A 21,599-nucleotide genomic window follows, 5' to 3' on the forward strand; every position below is an offset into this window, starting at 1 on the left:
AAAAACAAAGACATGGAAATAGAGAACAAGGGGACAATGACCAGAGGGGAGAGGGGAGGGAATTTCAGGGGGAAAAGGGGAAGAATTTACAGGAACTAGTATAAAGGACACATGGACAACAACTAAGGGGGGTGGAAATGGGAGGGAGGTGGGGAGCACTGGGGGGGTGGGCTGGGATGGGAGTAAAAAACAGAAAACTGTACTTGAACAATAATTAAATAAATTTAAAATAATAATAATAAATGGGCTTGGTAATCTTCCCAGTTCTTGATTTTCAGAATTGTTTGAGAAAAACAGGTATTAGTTCTCCTTTGAATATTTGAGGAAATCCCACTGTGATGCCATCCAGCCCTGGACTTCTGTTTGTTGGGGTTTTTTTTAATTACTGTTCGGTTTTGTTTGTAATCGGTATTTTCATATTTTCCATTTCTTCTTGTTTTCATTTTGGAAGACTGTGTGTTTTTAAGAAATTGTCTTTCAGATTGTTCAATTTGTTGGCATATAATTATTTGTAGTATATTCTTATTGTACTTTTTATCTGTGTTCTGTTCATTGTTACTTCTCTTTCATTTGTGGTTTTATGTATTTGGGTTTTTCCTCATATTTTTGTTGAGCCTGGATAAAGGCTTATTATTCTTGTTTTATCTTGTTTATTTTTCAAAGAACCAGCCCTGCTCTGATCTTATTATTTTCTTCCTTCTGTTCCCTTTGGGCCATGTTTGTTGTTTTTCTATTTTGTTTAGATGTAAGCTTAGATTGTTTATTTGAAATTTTTCTAGTTTCTTGAGGTAGGCCTGTATTGCTATGAATTTCCCTGTTAGGACTACTTTGCTGTGTTCCATCAAATTTTGGTTGTTGTATTTTCATTTTCATTTGTGTCTTTTGATTTCTTCCTTGATGTCTTGTTAATCCATTCATTGTATAATAACACATTATTTAGCCTTTGGGTGTTTGTGTGTTTTCTAGCATGTTTCCAGTAATTGATTTTTACTTTCAAATTATTCTGGTCAGAGAAAATGCTCATTACGATTTTAGTCTTCTTTAATTTATTGAGACTTGTTTTGTGGCCTAACATGTGGTTTGTCCTGAAAAGTGTTCCATGTACATTGAAAAGAATGTGTATTCTGCTGATCTGGGTGAAATGCTCTGAAATGTCAACTAAATTCATTTGGTTTGCTGTGTCATTGAAGGCTCCTGTTTCCTTGTTGGTTTTCTGCCTGGAAGATCTGTCCATTGGTGTCAATGGGGTATTAAAGTCTCCTACTATGATCGTATTACTGTTGATCTCTCTCTCTTTATGCCCATCAAGACTTGCTTTATGTATTTAGGTGCTTCTATACTGGGTACATAAATGTTTACGAGGGTTGCATCCTTTTGTTGGACTGATCCTTTTATTGTTATGTGATATCCTTCTTTGTCTTTTATTATAGCTTTCATATTAAAGTCTACATTGTCTGGCCCTAGCCAGGTAACTCAGTTGGTTATAGCATCATCCTAATACACCAAGGTTATGGGTACAATTCCTGGTTAGGGCAATACAAGAAGCAATCAATGAATGCATAAATAGTTGGAACAACAAATAAATGCTTCTCTCTCTCTCTCTTCCCCTCTCTCTCTGAAATCAATCAATCAATCAATCAATCAAGTCTTTATTGTGTGATGTAAGTATTGCTACTCCAGTTTTTATTTGCATGGAATAACTTTTCCCATCATTTTACTTTCAGTTTGTGTGTGTCTTTTGATCTGAGGTTGGGTCACTTGTAGACAGCATGTATGTTGCTCTTGTTTTCTTATCCAATTTGCTTGTCTTTTGACTGGAACATTTAATCCATTTACATTTAAAGTGATTATTGATAAGTATTTATCATACATTTGATCATACATATGTATGTCCCTTTTTTCCCTTTATATATTTTTAAAAGATTTTATTTATTTATTTTTTTTTAGAGTGAGGGGAAGGGAGGGAGAAAGAGAGAGAGAAACATCAGTGTGTGGTTGCCTCTCATGTGGCCCCCACCGGGGACCTGGCCTGCAACCGAGGCATGTGCCCTGACAGGGAACCAAACTGGGTACCCTTTGGTTCACAGCTCTCACTCACTCCACTGAGCTACACCAGCCAGGGCTTCCCTTTATATTTTAAAAGAATTTCCTTTGACCTTTCTTGTACTATAGGTTTGGCGGTGCTGAACTCTTCTCATTTTTTTTTCTTACTTGAGAAGCTCTTTATTTCTCCTTCAATTTTAAATGGTATCCTTGCTGAGTAGAGTAATCTTGGTTGTAGGTCTTTGCTTCTCATCAGTTTGAATATTTTGTGCCAACCCTTCTGGCCTGAGAAATCTTTGTTGAGAAATCAGCTGACAGTTTTATGGGAGCTCCTTTTTAGTTAACTGTCTTTATCTTGCTGCTTTTAAGATTCTCTTTGTCTTTAACTTTTGCCATTTTAATCATGATGTGCAATGATGTGGGCGTCTTTGGTTTATCTTGTTGGTGTGTTTTTTCCTTCACTAGGTTAGTGAAGTTTTGGGGCATTATTTCTTCAAAGAGTTTCTCGATTCCTTTCTCTCTCCACTTGCTGGTACCCATATATTGCAGATTTTGTTATGGTTAGTGGTGTCCCAGAGGCTCCTTAAACCATCCTAATTTTTAAAAATTCTTTTTTCACTTCTTTGATTATGTATTATTTTGCCACCTTGTCTTTTAAATCACTGATTTGATCCCCTAATCTAATTTTTAGAGTTATTTTATTTTATTTATTTTTAGAGAGAGGAAGGGAGGGAGAAAAAGAGGGAGAGAAACATCAATGTGTGGGTGCCTCTCACCCACCCCCACTGAAGACCTGGCCTGTATCCTAGGCATGTGCCCTGATGGGGAATCAAACTGGCAACCCTTTGATTTGCAACCCATGCTCAATCCACTGAGCTATGCCAGTCAGGGCCCACTAATCTTTTTAATCTACTGTTGATTCCTTCTAGTGTGTGCTTCATTTTGGATATTGTGTTCTTCACTTCTGACTGGTTCCTTTTCATGATTTCTGCCTTTTTTAACTATCTCTTTGTTGACATTTTCTCTGAGTTCTTCCATTCTTCCCCTAAGTGTTTTGAGCATTCTTATAACCATTATTTTGAAGTTCGTATCTGGTAGATTGCTTGCCTCCATTGCATTTAGTTCTTTTTCTGGAGATTTCATCTGTTTGTTTTTTTTTTAATTTAGGATATTTTTTCCTCCCTATTTTGGCTGCCTCTCTGTGTTTGTTTCTATGTATTAGGTGGACCTGCTATGTCAGCCAGTCTTGGTGAGGTGGCCTGTAGGGCTGAGTGGTGCAGCCTCCTGGAATACCTGACCTGGGCATTTCAGGAGTGTCTCTTTTGTGGGTTACCTCACTGGGCCTTGATTGCTAGGGGCCCATCTGTTGGTGGGGTTGACCCTCAGGCTTGCTGACTGTAAGGCTTGACCCTGACCACAGTGTGTGAGCTGTTGTGTGGGGACTCACCTCAGAAAGTAAGATTTGTCCCTGCTGGGTCTGGTTCCTGCTAAGGTCTCCTATTCACTGGGAGAGTGGGGTGCACTGGGTTGTACTCCAAAGAGAGCCAGCAGGTGTATTGGTCCTGAGGCTTCTCAGGAAGGACTCTGCTGCAGGTCAATGTCAGATGTTGCCTGTGACCAGCCCTGGGCTTTCTGTTTGGAGCTACAAAGAGGCCCATGGCTCATAGCTGCCCTTGCTGGGCCTGGGCACATCTAAAGGGGCAGAGCAACATACTGAGTTCATCTGCCACTAATCCCAGGCCTGGGGCAGGTCAGCAAAAGGCTCAAGTTTTCCCAAGACTTATTGCTACCTGCCAGTAGCCTGCTAGGCTCACTCACTGAAAAAGCCTCAGGTGGTTTCCTAATGAGTCACCAGGTGGAGGTAAGTGGTGTTCACCAGGTTAGTACAGATTCAAGTGGCACCAGTGCTGGATCTGAGGCCACTTAGCAAGAGTCTTAGGGTTCACCAAGACCGGCCATCTTACGCCTGGGGCCTGTGGACTTTGCAGAGGGGTCTTAGAGAGTCATCAGGCTAAAAGAGATTAAGATGGATGTGGCCACCTGGAAGGAAGGCTCTGTGCAGGAACTGTGGCACCTGTCAGGTATATGGAACAACATCCTCACCCCAAAACCGCAGAACTCAGCCTCTGTTTCTGTGTGTCTGGCAATCCTGAGCTTGCCCGGAGTCCCTTGAGGGTTTTTAAGAAGGACTGCAGTGCAGGCCCAGGCTGGTCACTACCAGCTGACTCTACAGCCTTGCATTAGCCTGGTAGAGCGCGGCCTCTGGAAGTGGCAGGGTGGTCCCTGTGTAGATTACCAGGCTAATGCTGTGGGGTGAGGGTGGGCCCAGCTTAGTGATGATGACAGTGTTCAGACATGCCAGGAAAACAACCCTTCTCCTAAAGCCACACAACTTACTCTCTCCCCGTGGGTCTCTGGCACCTTTTGACCTTGCCCAGAATTCCAGTTTTTCAAGGAAGACTGCGATGCAGGCCCAGGCTTCTGCTGCCAGCAGATCCCATGGCCTTATGGGAGCTTGCCAGGGCAGGGCCTCAGAGGGTCAGCAGGGTGGGAATAGTGCATCTCACTAGGCTGATGCTGTAGGGAGGGGAGGGCTTGATTCAGGAAAGGTGGCGTGTGTGTGAGGTCTGGGAGGGGGATTCAACACAAGGGACATTAGCAGCTGTCCCTCCAGCCTCTCCCAAAAGTCACACAACTCAGTCTCTCCCTTTATGACCGGGTTCCTTCTGAGCTGCTGTCCCCCTATTGAAGCTCAGGGAGAGTACCTGTGAATGGGATTCTGGCACTGGTCCTCTGAGAGGGTACCTGGGTTCCCAGCAGACTCCCTCTCACCTGGGCAGACAGAGTCCCTGCTGATTTCCAGAGTCAGATGTTATATAGGCTTCTTTTCCCAGCTCTGGCGCTCCAGGCTCAGTGTGGGGCTGAGACCCCTTGCTCCTCAGGGGGACCTTTGCAGCTGAGATGTTTCTGTTGATTCTCAGCTGCCACGTGTGAATGTGGGGTCTGCCCTTTTTTCATCTCTACCCCTCCTACCAGTCTCCACATGGCTTCTTCTGTATATCCTTAGCTATCAGACTTCTATTCAGCTAGTCTTCGGATGGTGATCCGAGCTGACTGTTCCATGATTTAGTTGGAATTTTGATGTGGTCCAGGGAGGAAGGGAGTGAAACATATACCTACTCTGCCACTCTGGCTCCCTCCTAATGGTATTATTAGTAGGCAACATACTGTAGTGGCTGACAATTTGGCTCAGACTTGGACTGGAGCTGTGTCTCTGAATTTACCAGCAGTGTAATCTTTGAGCCCCAGTTTCTCCATGAGGAATTGCAATCATGTCTTCACGTATCCAAAGCTGATTCTTTCCATACCAACTTCCCCTGTGACAAGGCTGGATTACAGGTGGTGCTCTCTGGCTGGGGCAGGCAGGTGCTTCAAGTGGGAAGGGGACTGGGGACCATGAATGTGCAGGAGGAGGAGAAACCAAGGGGCAGTGGGTGAGTGGGAGTTGGGCTGACTTAGAAAAAAGTGAAAAGCACAAGTTCCTAAACTTTTATCTGTTGGATGCAGCTTTTCTGATTTTTTTCTTATTGTGAGTATTGTGTTTGGTTTGTTTCTAGAGAAATAAGCCCATTATGATTATGGAATACTGGGTTGGCTGGTTCGACACATGGGGAGGTGAACACATGGTTAAAAATGCAAACGGTAAGTGTTTCTCAGTGCTTCAACCAAGCAGACACGGCCCTGGGCTGTGGGTCCTTCACACACTTCTGTGCTGGCTACTCTGCTCATTCGACCGTGACTATTAATTCAGCACATTTGATGCACAGCGGCAGGGCGAGGCCTGGAGCTGCACTGGCGGGAAAAGTTACCTTCTCCTGCTCCCAGGGAGCTTGCACTTTAGAGGAGCTGGCAGATAATGAAGAGGTAAAACAGTATCTGACAAAGAGGACGCAGTGATAGAAAGACAAGGACAGACCTGCAGAGGGGAGTCAGGGTGGTCACGAGAGCATCTGTGGCAAAACAACATACCTGAAGGAGGGGATGCATCTGCCAAAATTCCTAACTATCTCTGGGAAACATGCAGGCCATTGCTGGGGAGTTGTCAGGATGTGGCTGTCATTGTTGGTAGACAGGCAGTGGCGCCTGAGAGAGTAGATTTTGGAGCCAGAGGTCAGGGTTTCCATCCCCACTCAGCCGCACTGGCCGCTGACCCCTTCTCAGGTTCAGTGCCCTCATCCAAAAATGGAGATCATTATGTAATTTACCTCATAGGGTTGTTGTGCAGGTTAAATATGGCAACCCACAGAACCCACTCAGATCAGTGCCTGGCAGATGTTGTTAATAAAAGAATTTTGCTACTGAAAATATTTTGCTATTGCTATTATGAAAACAAGCTCACATGTCCTTGAAGTAAAGAGAACCATTGGAAAGTACCAACTGACTGAGATAAGTCTGCTTTGGCCTGAAAATAGAACTCCCCCGCCCACCCCACCAAACATTTTTCCGATCACTTACATGTCAGGGACCATGCCACGTTTCTTACCCACACTCTCAGTTAACTGTCCCATCAGTCCTGTGACTGAGTTACTAGGCACTGGGACATGCCGGTAACAAAAGAAGCAGAAGAGGCTCTGAGAGAGGAGAGCAGGCCATCCAGGATCACAGGGGCAGGGACGAGCACAGCCTGGACTGGCCCCCACAGCCAACTTTAACCACCCCTCTCTCCCTTATTTACAACCAGTGCAGAGACGAGCACACCTGTTAGACGATGGTGACAAAACCCAGAATTTCTGCCTAAAAAATGGAGAATGGCCACTTGTGCACTATCGCAGACCTTCTAAACCAGTGTCCCTACAGGCAGTGCCCTGGAAGGTAGTCATGCGGGTTTACTAATTATTTGTACAATTTTAAAAATATAATGAACATTAGATATTTAAACGACATGAGGGTTCTTAGGCTATAGTTAGAGGTAGAATTATGTCCATACTCTCAGGAAAATTATTTCTAAAAAATGTTCTAGGAAACAAGATGTGGTTGCTGCCAGCGGTCCTGTCCAACCCCACCTACTTTCTGGTTACAGTCTTGTGGAGGTTGAAGGACAAAATAATTAAGTTGATTGTGGGGGTGAGGTTTAGAATGATAGGATTACACTAGCAACTTATGTTTTCTTTTAAATTTTTATTAATAATATTGAATATTTATTTTTGACAAGTAATAGTATTTTATATTAGTTTCAGATGTACAGTATAGTGGTTAGACATTTATATGGTTTACTAAGTGGTCCCCCTGATAAGTCTAGTACCATCTGGTACCACACAGTTATTACAATATTATTGACTATATTTCCTATGCTGTACTTTACATCCCCATGACTATTTTGTAAGTGCCAATTTATGCTTTTTAATCCCTTCACCTTTTTCACCCAGTCCTCCAATCCTTCTCCTCTCCGGCAACCATCAATCTGTCCTCTGTATCTATGAGTCTGTTTCTGTTTTGTTCATTTATTTTATTCTTTAGTTTTCATGTGTAAGTGAAATCAGATAGTATTTGTCTTTCTCTGTCTGACTTATTTCACTTACCACAAGACCCTATAGGTCCATTCATGTTGTCATAAATGGTGAGGTTTTGTTCTTCTTAATGGCTGAGTCATATTCCACTGTATAACTGTACAACATGGTCTTTGTTCAGTGGTGCATTGGGGGGCACTTGGGCTGCTTTCAGATCTCGGCTATGGTAAATAACGCTGCAGTGAACATGGGAGAGCATATGTCTTACCAAATGAGTGCTTTTTAATTTTCTCTACTCTCATCTCTCTCCTCTACAGATGTTGAAAAAACTGTGTCTGAATTTATCGAATCTGAGATCTCCTTCAACGTATACATGTTCCATGGTGGAACCAACTTTGGTTTCATGAATGGGGCCACACATTTTGACACACACAGGGGTGTGGTCACCAGCTATGGCAAGTGCTCACTGATTTGGCCACCTGTCAGTGTAGGTGTTGCAGGACCACAACAGAGGATGCTCCAAAAACATAGTCTGGCATCACTGGGTTTTTGAGCTATAATATATGCTGAGCATAGAGGATTTTTCACTCTATTTTTCTTCAGTGCTGTTCATAAAGGCCCCATCAGGCTATCATTGCAGTAGATGGTGTGCCCATGACTGAATGTTCAGCTTCCACCATCATGTATGTTGACCCGTTGACTTGACCCTTCCAAGAGACAGATTACAAATGGTGATTGCTGGAGGGGCATTGATGGACACAGCTGGGTGATCCAGACTGTGTGAAGAAGAGCATATCCATTAGAAAGTGAAACAGAGGGTGGGCCCAGTGTCATGGCAGCCCTTGGGTCCCAGGAAGGGCTGTAGGGAGTGTTCCTAGGTTGGCAGTAGTGCTCCACAACCTGGTCTGAGCTGGTGCACCAGACCAGGAGCAGCAAAGATGGGTTTTGTGTCTCCTGCTGGTGTCCCTGGCCTGTTCTGTGCCAGAAGTGTGGGAGCATGGTCTTCTGGGTGGGACTGACTGACCAGTGACAGTGTCCTGATGTCTTGCAGACTATGATGCTGTGCTGACAGAGGCCGGGGATTACACAGAAAAATATTTCAAGCTTCGAAAACTCTTGGGATCTGTCTTAGGTACTCAGCAACCATTCTAACTTGAGTACTGGCCCTCCTCATGAATTGGAAAGGTGGGGAAAGGGAGGGATTTTTCCTATGGTCATAAGCTTAATGAAGTGCTTCAGAGCAAGGGTAGCAGGTTCAAATTCTGGTTTTCCCACATGAAAGCTGTGTGGTTTTGCATGAGTGTTTTTAAGCCCTTTGAACCTGTTTCTTCCTCAAAACACAAAAACAGTGATATCCATCTTCTTTATAATGACTGTGAGAATTAAGCTATGGTTTGTAAAGCTCTTAATATGATGTAATACAGCATAACCTTACATACAATAGCAAAAATAATTCTATTTAATTTTATTTATTTAAGTAAAGTTAATTAACTGTTTACCATGTGGTAGATACTAGGTAAGCACTGGCATTGCCAAAGGCATAGCACAGAGCCCCTGCTCCCCAAGAGCCTTCAGTCTACCAATGCCACCGCCTCTTCAGTGTCTGTGTCTGTTGGCTTTCTGTGCACACAAAATGGCTCTGACTTAGGTCTTCACAGTTCCTCATCACTCTTGTAGGAGCATAGCCATGTGCCAGGCTAGGACCTATTTCTCTGGTTGGCTCCAGGATACGAGCGTTTATGTACAGGGATGGGGAGGCTTGGAGAAGGCAGCAGTTGTTTCAGGCCCATTTTCATTGCAGCAATTCCTTTGCCCCCCTTACCTGAGCTCACTCCTAAGGCTGTGTACCCTTCGGTGAGGCCATCCCTTTACTTGCCGCTGTGGGATGCCCTACAGTACCTACATGAGGTGAGTGCTGCTTGGACACTGGAACAGGGGGAGAGGCCTTAGGCCACAGAGTGGAGATTCTTTCAAGGGCTTTAATGGAAAGTGTGGAAACTAATTCTCTGCATTTTGTCCCAGTTTAGAACTATGGGGTAAGACCCACAGGCTCCTTTTTGGGGGACTATGAAGGGGCTTGAACCTGAAGAGTGAGTGGGGGAGGGAGGCAAGGCGGGATATTGGAGAATCCTGCTTCTCAGCTTGATGAGCCCACTCGGTGAATGCTCTTGTGGGGACATGATCCACATGGGACAGGCTGCTGAGCTAGGAACTTGTGAAAGTGAGTTTCTGACTCTTCACCATCCACTAAGCCAAATCATTTAACTTCTACGGGTGCCTGCTTGCCCTTTAACATTAGACCTCCTGTCCTGTTTTAAAGAAAGGATGGAAATTGTTTGGAAACTTTCAGTTCTTGAGTCCATATTGATTTTACTTCTTCTATTGCCATTTTACATAAAAAGAAGTGCCTGACACCTTGCAGATGCTAAATAAATGTTTGTTTAGTGCATAATTCATTATTTGATTTCAGGTGTGTTAGAGCACAGCATATCGTCTCCGTTAATTCTCACAATTACTGCCATTGTTCCCTCTACCATGCCCCCGCCAACCCAGTTCCCTGGTCAGTGGAAACACAAAGCACAAGAGTCATCACCTAGCATTTATTCAGTGTTTCTTACCCAGAGATCCTTGGGGATCATTAGGAGTTACAATAAAGAAATGACAAGGGTCTTAGGAAGAAGGAGCCTGCTTTCGCATCGCCCTGGATCCTGTTTCTGCCATGTCTCTCACAGCCAATTGTGTCCAGTAAGCCAGTCAACATGGAGAGTCTTCCCATATACAATGGGAGCGGTCAGTCCTATGGATTCATCCTGTATGAGACGTCCATCTGCTCTGGAGGTCTGCTGCGTGCCAATGCTCATGATACCGCACAGGTAGGGTCAGCAGGCTGTCTGTGCAGGTAAGCAGAACATTCAGCCTAAATCTCCTGTAGGAGAGGGTAGTCGGCCACTGGTCAACTTGACTGACAGTATTTTTAAGCACCTACTATGTGTGAGGCATTGGAAATACAAAGTCAAACCAAGGAGACTTACTTTCTGCCTTATCATAATCTAAGTCTTTTGGGGTCTCTGCGTCAGCTTCTAGCCACCTGTGAGTGCCAAGGCTGCTCCATCCTTAAAATAGCCTCCTCCCAAACATCCTCCCAAACCTTCCTTCTCCCCTCCTCAGGGGGGCCTACCAGTCTGACACCAGCTGTGCTCTTGCAGGTGTTTTTGAATGAGAAAAGCATAGGCATTCTGGCTGGTGATAACCAGAACGTGAACATTCCTGAAGTCAGGGTATGTAATTCAAGAGTCTAGATGCCGTCCTAGACCTCTCACTCAAATGCAAACACAGCCTGCTTCTGACACAGCCTGCCTCTTCTCTCTGTCACTGCTCTTGGGGATCGCTTCTCATCTTGGGTACCAGCAGGAAGTGTCTGTTTAGCGCTACAAGCACAGCTGCATCTCCCAGGCCCCGGTGCGTCAGGAAGCACACTGCTTCCATGAGAACGGTGTTTCCCCATTCAGCCCGGAGTCTGCCATCAGCCTCTAGTTGGGCCCTGTCGAAGGCACAGCTGAGTCTCTCTGCCTTGCTAAGGCAGACCAGCAGAAGGCAGGAGAGACTGAGTGTGGAACGGGAGCACACAGAGACCTTACGAGAGAGGGAGGACTGCTGGGCTCTGGTGCTTCCCTGCATTTGCTTGCCTTTTGCTTGCCTTTCCATCTGGGACTCAGAAAAAGACTGGGTTCTGGAGTAAAACCCCTGCGTGGTTATAGTTCCCATGTACTGGTCTATTCCAAACAGGGATGTCAGCTTCTGAGGATCCTGGTGGAGAATCAAGGACGAGTAAATTATTCATGGAAAATTCAACTTCAGCAGAAAGGTGGGCTCTAGACCTGAGAGACAGGGTGCAATCTCTCTCCATGGTGACCTGACCCTAAGCCTGGGCCTATGTTGTGCTAGGAGGAAAAAGGAGCCATTTAGGCAGTGGGAGACTTGGGTTCTAGGACCAAAGATACAACTTCTTTCCTCTTAGTTGTCCTGGCCCCTTCAGTTCTCCAAAGTAGGAACATGGGGCAGTTATGCTGGGTGCTGGCTTGTCTCAGGACAAGCAGGGCAGAACCCCTCTCAGGAATTTCAGGGAAAGCTTTGATGTTAAGTGGAGCACCTCCTCGGGAGTATGAAACCATACAGCAAGAAACTTGCAGTCATATTAAGTTAGACAAGGGTTTGCCCTCACATCTGAGCCCTTGTCACAGAAGGCATACAGTTTGTGTTGCTTTGTCCCAGACACTGAGAATATTCAACGCCAACCACATTCTCCTTCCTACCTCCCACCTGCAGGATTAACTGGATCTGTTACCGTCAACAACATTCCCCTGGAGGGCTTCACAATCTATTCCCTGGAAATGAAAATGAGCTTCTTTGAGAGGTTATGTTCCCACTTACTCCCAGAAGGCACTTGAAAGGATTGGGGAACTCAGAGATTTCACACTCTTCACTTGGCAGACCAAGAGCCCACGATTCAGGGAACTACAGTGATTTGCTCAGCAGTGTAGAGTCCCTTAGAATCAGGCCTGGAGTTCCAGAACGAGTCTCCTGGCTCTAGTCTAGTGAAGTCTGCTCTGTCCCACTGAAACAGAATCTGAGTCCCTGCCTGGGAAATCTGGGGTCAATATTGAGACTAGATTTGGGAAAGGGCTTTCCTAGCCCTCAAGGTGTAGCCCTTTCTCCAGGCTCCGCTCTGCCACCTGGAGACGTGTCCCAAACAGCTACCTGGGCCCTGCCTTCTACCTTGGAACACTGAAGGCTGGTTCCGAGCCTAAGGACACCTTCCTGAAACTGCCGGTGAGTGCATGCTCTCTTTGGCTCTGGTATCTCAAACACCTATTCTGTCTTTCCCTTAAATTTTTTTTAAAATTTCTTTTTGTTTGATTGTTTTTCTTTGTTGCACCTATTCTTTCTTAATGAGTCTTGAAGCAAAGCCATAATGTTCCTGGCCAGAATATTTCCCCTTTCTTCCTCATTGCCAAACAAGCCATCCCCCATGTTCCAGTCTTTTAAAGTTACCATTTTTCAAACAATTGCCAGAAGGGAAGGGGGCAAAGGGCTGGGTGGAAAGGGTGAAGGGACTGAGAAGTACAAATTGGTAGTTACAGAATAGTCATGGGGATGTAAAGTACAACAAAGGGACTATAGTCAATAATATTGAAATAACTATGTATGGGGCCAGGCAGGTACTTGAAATATGGGGGAACCACTTTGTAAAGTACATGGTTGTCTAACCACTATGCTGCAAACCTGAAACCAATATAGAATAATATCAAATGTAAACTGTAGTTGAAAAAAAAACCTCATTTTGGGGAACTTTGGAGCTTCCACTAAAACCTGTCTCTTATAAACTACTGTCCTTATAATTTCAGAATTGTTTTTCATAATGGAGTATCTGATTATCTTCCTACTCATGTTAAAATTTTTGGTGATGAGAAAATAATACTTTAAAATGCAATGGAAAAACTCAAATAATAGCAGGTATAGGGAACAAATGGTGGAAGTTTTCCTTGAAACTCACCCCCTTGTACTTATTCTCTACTTCTTACAAGTAAGCACCACTAGCAGTGTGTGATTTTGTATGTAATTTTGCCAAAACATATACACAGTCACTTTTTGCACTAATGTGATCATTTCATCCATTATATTCTGCAAATTGTTGTTCTTTGGGGGTAATTTTTACCTCATATGTCTTTTATATATGAACACGCATAGATAGCACAGGTACACAAAACATGAGCATAGAGTTGAATAAACATCTCAAAGTGAACACCAAATAATTACTGCTGAGATGAAAAATGCTGTCGCCGGTTCTCCCTGTGACAACTGCCCCTCTCTCTGCGAGGAAGCCATTCTCTGTGGTCCTAAGGCTCTCATCTAGTGTTTCCTCCTCCGGCTTCATATGAATAGAAATGATTGCTTTCTTTATTCTATACAGTTTCTTCTGTTCTACATCGTAGATTCAACCATTAGTGACGTTCATTTTCACAGTTGTGCAGGATTTCATTTTATAAATATATCATATTAATATTTTGTTTAACAATTCTACTGTTGGTAGCCCTATGTATTATTTTCAGTGTTTGGCTATTAAAAGTAATTGAGGCTGATTTTCTATTTATGTTCATGAATGAGATATCTTTGTCATGTTTTTTCTTAAACAATTTTTTAATATTTCAATTGCAACTGACATACAATATTATATTCGTTTCTGGCATACATTCCAGTGATTAGAAATTATGTAACTTGCTAAGTGATCATCCTGATAAATCTCATGCCCATCTGACACCACATAGTCATTATAATATTATTGACTGTATTCCCTGTGCTGTACTTTACATCCCTGTGACTATTCTGAAACTACCAAATTGTACTTCTTAATCCCTTCACCTCTTTCATCCATCTCCCCAACCCCTCTCCCATCCAGCAAACATCAGAATGTTCTCTGTATCTATTAGTCAGTTTCTGTTCTATGTGTTTGTTTGATTTCTAGACTCAATTATTGATAGGTAAGTATTTATTGCCATTTTATTGTAAACTCTTTAACATTTATTATAATACTGGTTTGAGGGTGATGAACTTCTTTAGCATGTTCTTGTCTGGGAAGCTCTTTATCTGTCCTTTGATTCTAAATGATAGCTTTGCTGAGTAGAGAAATCTTGGTTGCAGGTCCTTGCTTTTCAAGACTTTAAATATTTATAGCCACTTCCTTATAGCTTGCAAAGTTTTTGTTGAAAAATCAATTGACATTCTTATGGGAACTCTCTTGTAGGTAACTAACTGCTTTTCTCTTGCTGCTTTTAGGATTTTCTCTTTATTTTTAACCTTTTAAAAAAATCTCCTCCCACCTCTTCTCTGGTTACTGTCAGTTTGTTCTTCATTTCAATGTCTCTGGTTATATTTTGTTTTCTTACTTATTTTGTTGATTAGATTCCACTTTTATAGGTGAGATCATAGGGTATTTGTCTTTCACTACCTGGCTTATTTCGCTTAGCATAATGCTCTCCAGATCCATCCATGCTGTCACAAAAAGTAAGAGCTCCTTCCTTCTTTCTTTCTGCTGTGTAGTATTCCATCATGTAAATGTGTCACAGCTTTTTGATCCACTCATTTACTGATGGGCACTTAGGGTGTTTCTGGCACTTGGCTATTGTAAGTTGTGCTACTATGATCATTGGGGTGCATAGGTTCTTTTGAATTGGTGTTTCAGGGTTCTTAGGGCATAATCCCAGGAGTGGAGTTGTCAGGTCAAAAGGCAGTTCTATTTTTAGTTTTCTGAGGAAGCTCCATACTGTTTCCCACAGTGGCTGCACCAGTCTGCATTCCCACCAACAGTGCACTAGGGTGGTCTTTGATCTTTTGCATATTAATTATGATGTGTCTTGGGGTAGGCCTCTTTGGCTTCATCTTGTTTGGGACAATCTGTGCTTCTTGGACTTATAGGTCTTATTTCCTTCATTAGGTAAAGGAATTTTCTGCCATTATTTTTCAAATAGGTTTTCAGTGTCTTGCTCTCTCTCTCCTCCTTCTAGCTCCCCCATGATGCAAATGTTGGTAAACTTGAAGTTGTGTCAGAGGCTCCTCACACTATCTTCATAGTTTTAAATTCTTTGTCTTTTTTTTTTTTTCTATTCTAGTTGGGTGTTTTTTGCTATTCCAAGTCACTGATTTAATTTTTGGCATAATCTACTCTACTGTTGACTGCTTATAAATTATTCATCATTTTACTCAGCATATCCTCCATTTCTGACTCGTTCTTTTGTATGGTCTCTATGTCTTTCTGCATACTGTTGAAGTTCTCACCAAGTTCCTTGAGCATCCTATAACCATTGTTTGGAACTCTGTATCTGGTAGTTTGTGTGCCTCCATTTCATTTAGCTCTTTTTCTGGAGATTTCTCGTGGCCATTGATTTGTAACCAGTTTCTTGATCTCTACATTGTGTCTGCCCCCATGTGTGTTTCAATGTGTTTGGTAGAGCTGCTATGTTTTCCAAACTTGTTAAAATGGCCTTGTGTAGTAGATGTCCTGTAGGGCCCTGTTTCCAAGTTACCCGAGATGGGCACTCCAAACATGCTCCTTTGTGGGCTGTGTGCATTGTCCCATTGCAGTAGAACCGTGATTGCTATTGGCGTGCCTGGGAAGGATTGGCTCCCAGGCTGTTCAGCTGAGGATCAGCTGCAACTACAACAGAGGAGCTGCTGTGCTGGAGTCAAGCCTACAGCTTCAGAGGGGCTTTGATGCTCACTGTGTCTGCCTCCTCAGTGGGTCACTGGTGGAGATGGTAGGGTTGAAATACAACATGGCCAGAAGCTGTCCACCAGGTGCACTGGCTTTGGGACATCCTGGGAGGTACAACATCAGCCACCACCTGCACCCTGCCTGAGGCCACCAGCACAAGCTACAGAGCAATCTGCAGATGTCTGCTAATTGTGATGGACTTGGAGGTATCCAGAAGAGACCAAGTTGCAACTGAAGGCCAGCCTGCTGCTAGTGCTGGGCCTGGGGCTACTTAGCAAGAGGTAGGGGCCAGATGCTGCATGTTTGAGGGATTTCAGGAAAGTCTGAAGCATGAGGCAAGAAAGGCCAGTTGTATAGAAAAGCCCTGGGAATGGCTCCATTAGACCTGCAAGTTGGGTGCAGCCACATCTCAGGGAACCACCAGTGTGGGGCAAACAGTGTGAGTCACATTGATGGAGACTCAGATATAGCACCCACCTGTTGGCTCTGTGGAGGGTGGGGGTCTTAGAAAAGGAACAGTGACCTCTGCTATCACTTTTGTCTGGCAGAGAGCTGCCCCTGCCCTGCTCAGCTCTTTCCCCAATGTCGGACAGTTTAGTTCCTCTGCATGTCCCTGGTGCCTTTCAAGCTGCTGTCCCAGTGCTGGAGCTCAGAGGGAGTGAGTCTGAGTAAGTTCCTGTGCGGGCCCTTTAAGAGGAACTGCCTGGGACTCCAGAAGCCTTTCGTCTCATTCAGCCACGATCCTCACTGGTTTTTACAGCTGGAAGTTATGGGGACTTGTCTTCCTGGCACTGGAGGCCTGGTGTGGTGGGATGGGGCAGCTGGTGTGGGGCTGGGACCCCTACCTCCTTAGGGAGGACATCTGCAGCCAAGATATCCCTTCTGATACTAAACTGCCATGTGTGAGTGTGGGTCCGGTCTGTTTCGTGTTCCCACCCCTCCTACCAGTCTGAATATGGCTGCTCCTTTAAAACTCTAGTTGTAAGACTTCCATTCAGTTAGATTTCAGACAGTTCTGCAGGATGGTTGTTCTGTAGTTTAGTTGTATTTTTGATGTGGCTTATGGGAGGATGTTAGTACCATGTTTATCTACACTGTCATCTTGATTGGAGTCTTCTTTGTCAGGTTTTATTACCAAGGTTTAATGCCTTCATAAATTGAGAAGTAGAATTTATATAAGATTGGTATTATTTTTTAAGTATCTGCTAGATTTCATCAAGGGAATTATTAGAGCCTACATTTTCTTTGTGGGAAAGTTTGTTAAGAGTGGATAAAATTCCTTCAAGATTAAAGTGCTCTTTAGATTTTCTGTTTCCTTAAAAGTTTAAATAAAATACATTTTTCTAAGATTTTTTCCATTTCATTAAAATTTTCAAATATGTTGTATTTAAATTGTTCATTTTTAATGTTTAAATCATCTGTAGTAACATTTCTTTTTTCTTCATAAGTCTCACTAGAACATTACAATTTTATTAACTGTTCAAAGAATGAATGTTTGTGACTGTTACTGCATTATATATTTCCTCTGCTTGATTTCTGCCATTACCTTTATTATTTTGTTTATTTCACTTTTTATCACAGGAGTCGTCTGCTTTCTTTTTATTATTGCTTTAAATATGTGATTAGATAACTGATTTTAATCTTTACTCTTTTAAATATATATTTAGGCTATTACTTTTTATTTATGCATGGATTTGATTGTATCCATAAGCTTATAAAATTATTGAGGAAATTTTACGGTACCTTTTTCTTATCAATTTCTTATTTAATTTCACTGTGGCCTGAGAACTTTAAAATGTTAACACTTATTTAGTACAATATATGATCAAATTTATAGAGATTTTGATGTATAGTGGAAAGAATATGTGTATTCTGATGTCTTAGATCAATATTCTACACATCAATTAGTTTGATTTTGTTAATTGTCTTGTTTCAAATGTTTGTGTCTTGGTTCCTATTTGCTTTGTTTATTAGCTATTGAAGCATTGTATGAAAATTTACCACTGTGGCTACAATTTTATTTCTCCTGTTATTCTCTCAGTGTTGCTTATATACTATTTTGAATCTTTGCTTTTAGCTTCTCTACATTTTATATATACTCATATAAAATACACTCATTTTATATATACTCATATTTTATATATATTCATATAAAATTTTGTCATCAGGAGATATTCCTGTTTATTGCTAGCAATGCTTCTTGCCTTAATGTCATTTTTCTGATATAACTAGAGCTACAGCAACTTTCTTTTACTTAATATTTACCTATTACAATTTTTCATTGTTGTCTTTTATTTTTAGTACTTTTATATTTTAGATGATTTTATTATACATAACATATAACTGCTTTATTTAAAATGTAGTACAGTAATTTTTGTCTTTTAACTGGAGCATTTCAAAGACTATAATTTTATACGTTAGACCATCTAGGTAATCCTTTTTTGTCCCTGTCTTGTGTTTTTTTTTTTCTTTTTTTTCCCCTCTGAGTCTCATTTTGGAAAGTTTCTCTTTTTCTCATTACTCATCTAAGTAATTCTCTATCTATATTCTCTATTTAGTTTTATCTAATCTGCTATTCAAAACATCTGCTAAATTATTTTTATTATTACATGTTTTAGTTGTATATTTTTATTCTATAACTGTAGTTGTTTTTATCTGTAAAAAGCATAACTAAATTTGTGGGGTGACACTGGTGGATAACATTACTTGAGTTTAACTGGGGCAGTGTCATAACACATCGTCTGTATACCACGTTGCACTCATCCCCCAGAGGTCCACCCTCCATCACCGTATGCTTGACCCCCTTTACTCTTCTCAACCAGCCTCATCCCCTTTTTCCTCTGCAAACTGCCATACGGTTTTCGGTGTCAATGAGTTTGTTTTTGTCTGTTTGTTTTGTTTGTTTATTTGTTGCTTTCTGTTTTATATTCCACACATGAGTGAAATTATATGATTTGTATCCTTTTCTGTGTACCTTACGTTGCTCAGCATGATGTTCTCAAAATTCATTCATGTTTTTAAAAATGGCACATTTCATCTTTTCTTACTGCTGAGAAGTGTTCCAGTGTATATATCACCATGTCTTCTTAACCACCCATCCATTGAAAGACAGTTGGGTTGTCTCCATGTCTTGGCCACTGTGAATAATGCTGCAGTGAACATAAAGGCTCATATATCTTTATGCATAAATGTTTTCAAGCTTTTTAGGTATACATCCAGAAGAGGGATTACTGGGTCATATGGTAACTGTAGTTTTAATTTTTGGGTAATCTCTATATTGTTAGAGGAATCTCTGTACTGTTTTCCACAGTGGCTGTACCAGTTTACATTCCCACCAGGTATGCGGGAGTGTTTCTCTCCACGACCTCCTCAACACTTGTTATTTCTTGTCTTATTGATAATAAACTATGGGCTTTTGTGTAGTTTACACTTCTCTGTCAACATTCTAAGTCTTGCCTTTTATCTCTTTGGACATACCAATTTATTGACATAGTTATTTTAAAGCATGTGACTTGTAAATTCATTATCTTTTTTTTGGTGTATCTATTTTGTCTTTTTTTTCCTCTCTGTTTTTATTATATTGGTTTCCTCACTACCTGCTTGGTTATTTTTTCAACTGAGTGCAGACTTTATGAAAAATGCGAGAAATAATTTGAGGCCTAAAATGTCAGAGGATTCACAACCACTTCTGGAGGTGACCAGGGACACTAGACCTACTACAATTGCAAAGACTGAAACAACTTGAATCAAGGCATCCACCCAGTGACTGGGCTGTTTCTAGTTTACTCTTCTCCTATGGTGTAGACTCTCAGGTTCCTAACCCAGAGTGTATTTTTATTTAATAATGTTCCCTGGCATCTGCTTTTTGTTCCTCAAAACTTGTGAGACAATGACAAGTTCTGCTCAGCTACTTCTTCCTGAATGGGCAGATGTCTCTAGTGGAAGAACTGCCCCAATGTCTCCTGGTCTCTCAGTTTTCTTCTCCTAGACCTTGGTCCTGTAACTCTTCATTGTATTGAAGCACATGAAAAATTACGTAGCTTTTATAGCTGCTCTCAGCAGTAGTGTTCCTCTGTCTTACCCAGTACTTATTTCTGGAAGCAGAAGACCTGCTGTTAAAACATATGTAGTTTTATCTACCATAGGGCAGGAACAATAGTAACATTAGCATTAAAATTTTGGTTCATGTTTTCTCTGTCATCTGTGGACCAGGTACAGCAGGGTCAAACTTCTAGAGGTTTGTAAACTCAGTTTCACTTTCACTTTCAGTGCCATAAAGTGACTGTCCTTTTTCATTGTATTTTTCCCTGTTCCCTTGCACTCCCTTTCCCCCAGTGCACCACACTGTTGTCCATGTCCCTAAGTCCTTTTTCCTTTTGCTCAATCCCTCCACACACTATGCTCCCCCCTTAGCTGTCATCCTGATCTCTGAGTCTGTTTCTATTTGTTCTCACTCCTCAAGTGCCTTAGATTTTCTGTTCCCAGTGTGAATCTGTTCCCATGTCTCAAGCCTCCATCCTTTCCAGAACTGGAACTATGGATTTGTGTTCATCAATGGACGTAACCTTGGGCGATATTGGTACATTGGGCCACAGGAAACACTTTACCTTCCTGGTGCCTGGCTTCATCCAGAAGACAATGAGGTGAGTCACCCCACCCCTGCCTCTATGTGTCATAAATATTAAGATCTGCCTTCACCCCAGAAATCAAATTGTAGTGTCTGTCACATCCTGTATTGAACAGGCTTACCCTTTCTTACTGTTAGTCTTTTTTTTCTTCCTAGATTATCCTGTTTGAAAGAAGCAAGAGTGGTTCATACATCCAAACCACAGATAAATCCAAGCTTTACCACTAGGCCATAAGATTTTTTGTTGTGGATTGTTGGCGTTCATCTACAAGCAGTTTTCAGGAGGAGGACTTATGTCTAGAACACCAAACACACTGTGGCCTGCAATAGTAAATATGTGAAAATAACTTTTAATAGGGAAATTATTATAAATATTATAGTATATCAATATGCCTATTTTTCAATTTTAAAAAGTCTTCAAACCTGCAGTGACTAATTTACCTAAAGCTGAATCTTTAGGATGTTCTTATTCTCTAATTAAATGTACCTGAAGACAGATATGAATAAAATGAAAGCATGTTTTATTTCTGCTTCTTAGTCCTTAGGCGGGAGGAAATGAAGGCTCTCCAACAAAAGAGAGATTAAGAGTTACTGCTCTCTCCATGCCTCCGTGCTAGACTGTCGTACATGCTGGCTGGCAAGTGCCTGGGCTCTGTGCATGTGTAGGAGGGGAACGCAGAGGAGAGTGAACAATGTCTCCAGGCATTTCCCTGCAGCCCGAGTGTCTCTGAGGTGACCTGGTGCATCACATCTGATCAGAGAAGGAACAGAAACTTGGCTCGTTTCTGACTGCGTGACAGCAAAGCCTGGCACTGAGCACGCTGTGCCTTACCACTCCTCAGCCACCTGGGCATCATCGAAGCACTCACTGCTCGCAGGCAGATGGTAGTGAGATGCAGCACATAGGCACGAATTCCCTAACCGATTTTTTCAAATGACACCTTTGAAAACTAATCACATTCTTATAATCAAAATACAGCATTTGGCCAAAATTCAAACCAATGCATGATAACAACACGCTACAACCTTGTTAAAAATAGTGCCTAAAAGCTTCAAGAAATGTAGCAAGTAATCTAGTCGTCCAAAGAGAAAAAGAAAACTCCCTGTTTGGGATGAGGACAAAGTCGGATTCTCTTCTCTTCCAGTAATCTGA

The 21,599-nt window shown here is 42.1% G+C and overlaps 1 protein-coding gene across 1 annotated transcript in view; it reads left to right on the forward strand.

Annotated features, from left to right (window-relative positions):
• GLB1L3 (galactosidase beta 1 like 3) overlaps nucleotides 1–20,789 on the forward strand; it is a 39,754-nt gene extending 18,965 nt beyond the window's left edge. Inside the window, exons 10-20 of the mRNA XM_053659467.1 lie at nucleotides 5,661–5,745; nucleotides 7,868–8,005; nucleotides 8,602–8,682; nucleotides 9,352–9,458; nucleotides 10,283–10,423; nucleotides 10,757–10,828; nucleotides 11,337–11,415; nucleotides 11,877–11,964; nucleotides 12,269–12,380; nucleotides 20,346–20,462; nucleotides 20,603–20,789. Coding sequence (XP_053515442.1) covers nucleotides 5,661–5,745; nucleotides 7,868–8,005; nucleotides 8,602–8,682; nucleotides 9,352–9,458; nucleotides 10,283–10,423; nucleotides 10,757–10,828; nucleotides 11,337–11,415; nucleotides 11,877–11,964; nucleotides 12,269–12,380; nucleotides 20,346–20,462; nucleotides 20,603–20,674 — 1,092 coding nt within the window. The 3' untranslated portion in view covers nucleotides 20,675–20,789. The remainder of the gene's footprint in view (nucleotides 1–5,660; nucleotides 5,746–7,867; nucleotides 8,006–8,601; nucleotides 8,683–9,351; nucleotides 9,459–10,282; nucleotides 10,424–10,756; nucleotides 10,829–11,336; nucleotides 11,416–11,876; nucleotides 11,965–12,268; nucleotides 12,381–20,345; nucleotides 20,463–20,602) is intronic.
• The last annotated feature ends 810 nt before the right edge of the window (nucleotides 20,790–21,599 follow it).

Source organism: Artibeus jamaicensis, unplaced genomic scaffold, assembly GCF_021234435.1.
Source record: "Artibeus jamaicensis isolate MK-2021 breed Jamaican fruit bat unplaced genomic scaffold, CSHL_Jam_final scaffold_660, whole genome shotgun sequence".
Classification (NCBI taxonomy): Eukaryota; Metazoa; Chordata; class Mammalia; order Chiroptera; family Phyllostomidae; genus Artibeus; species Artibeus jamaicensis.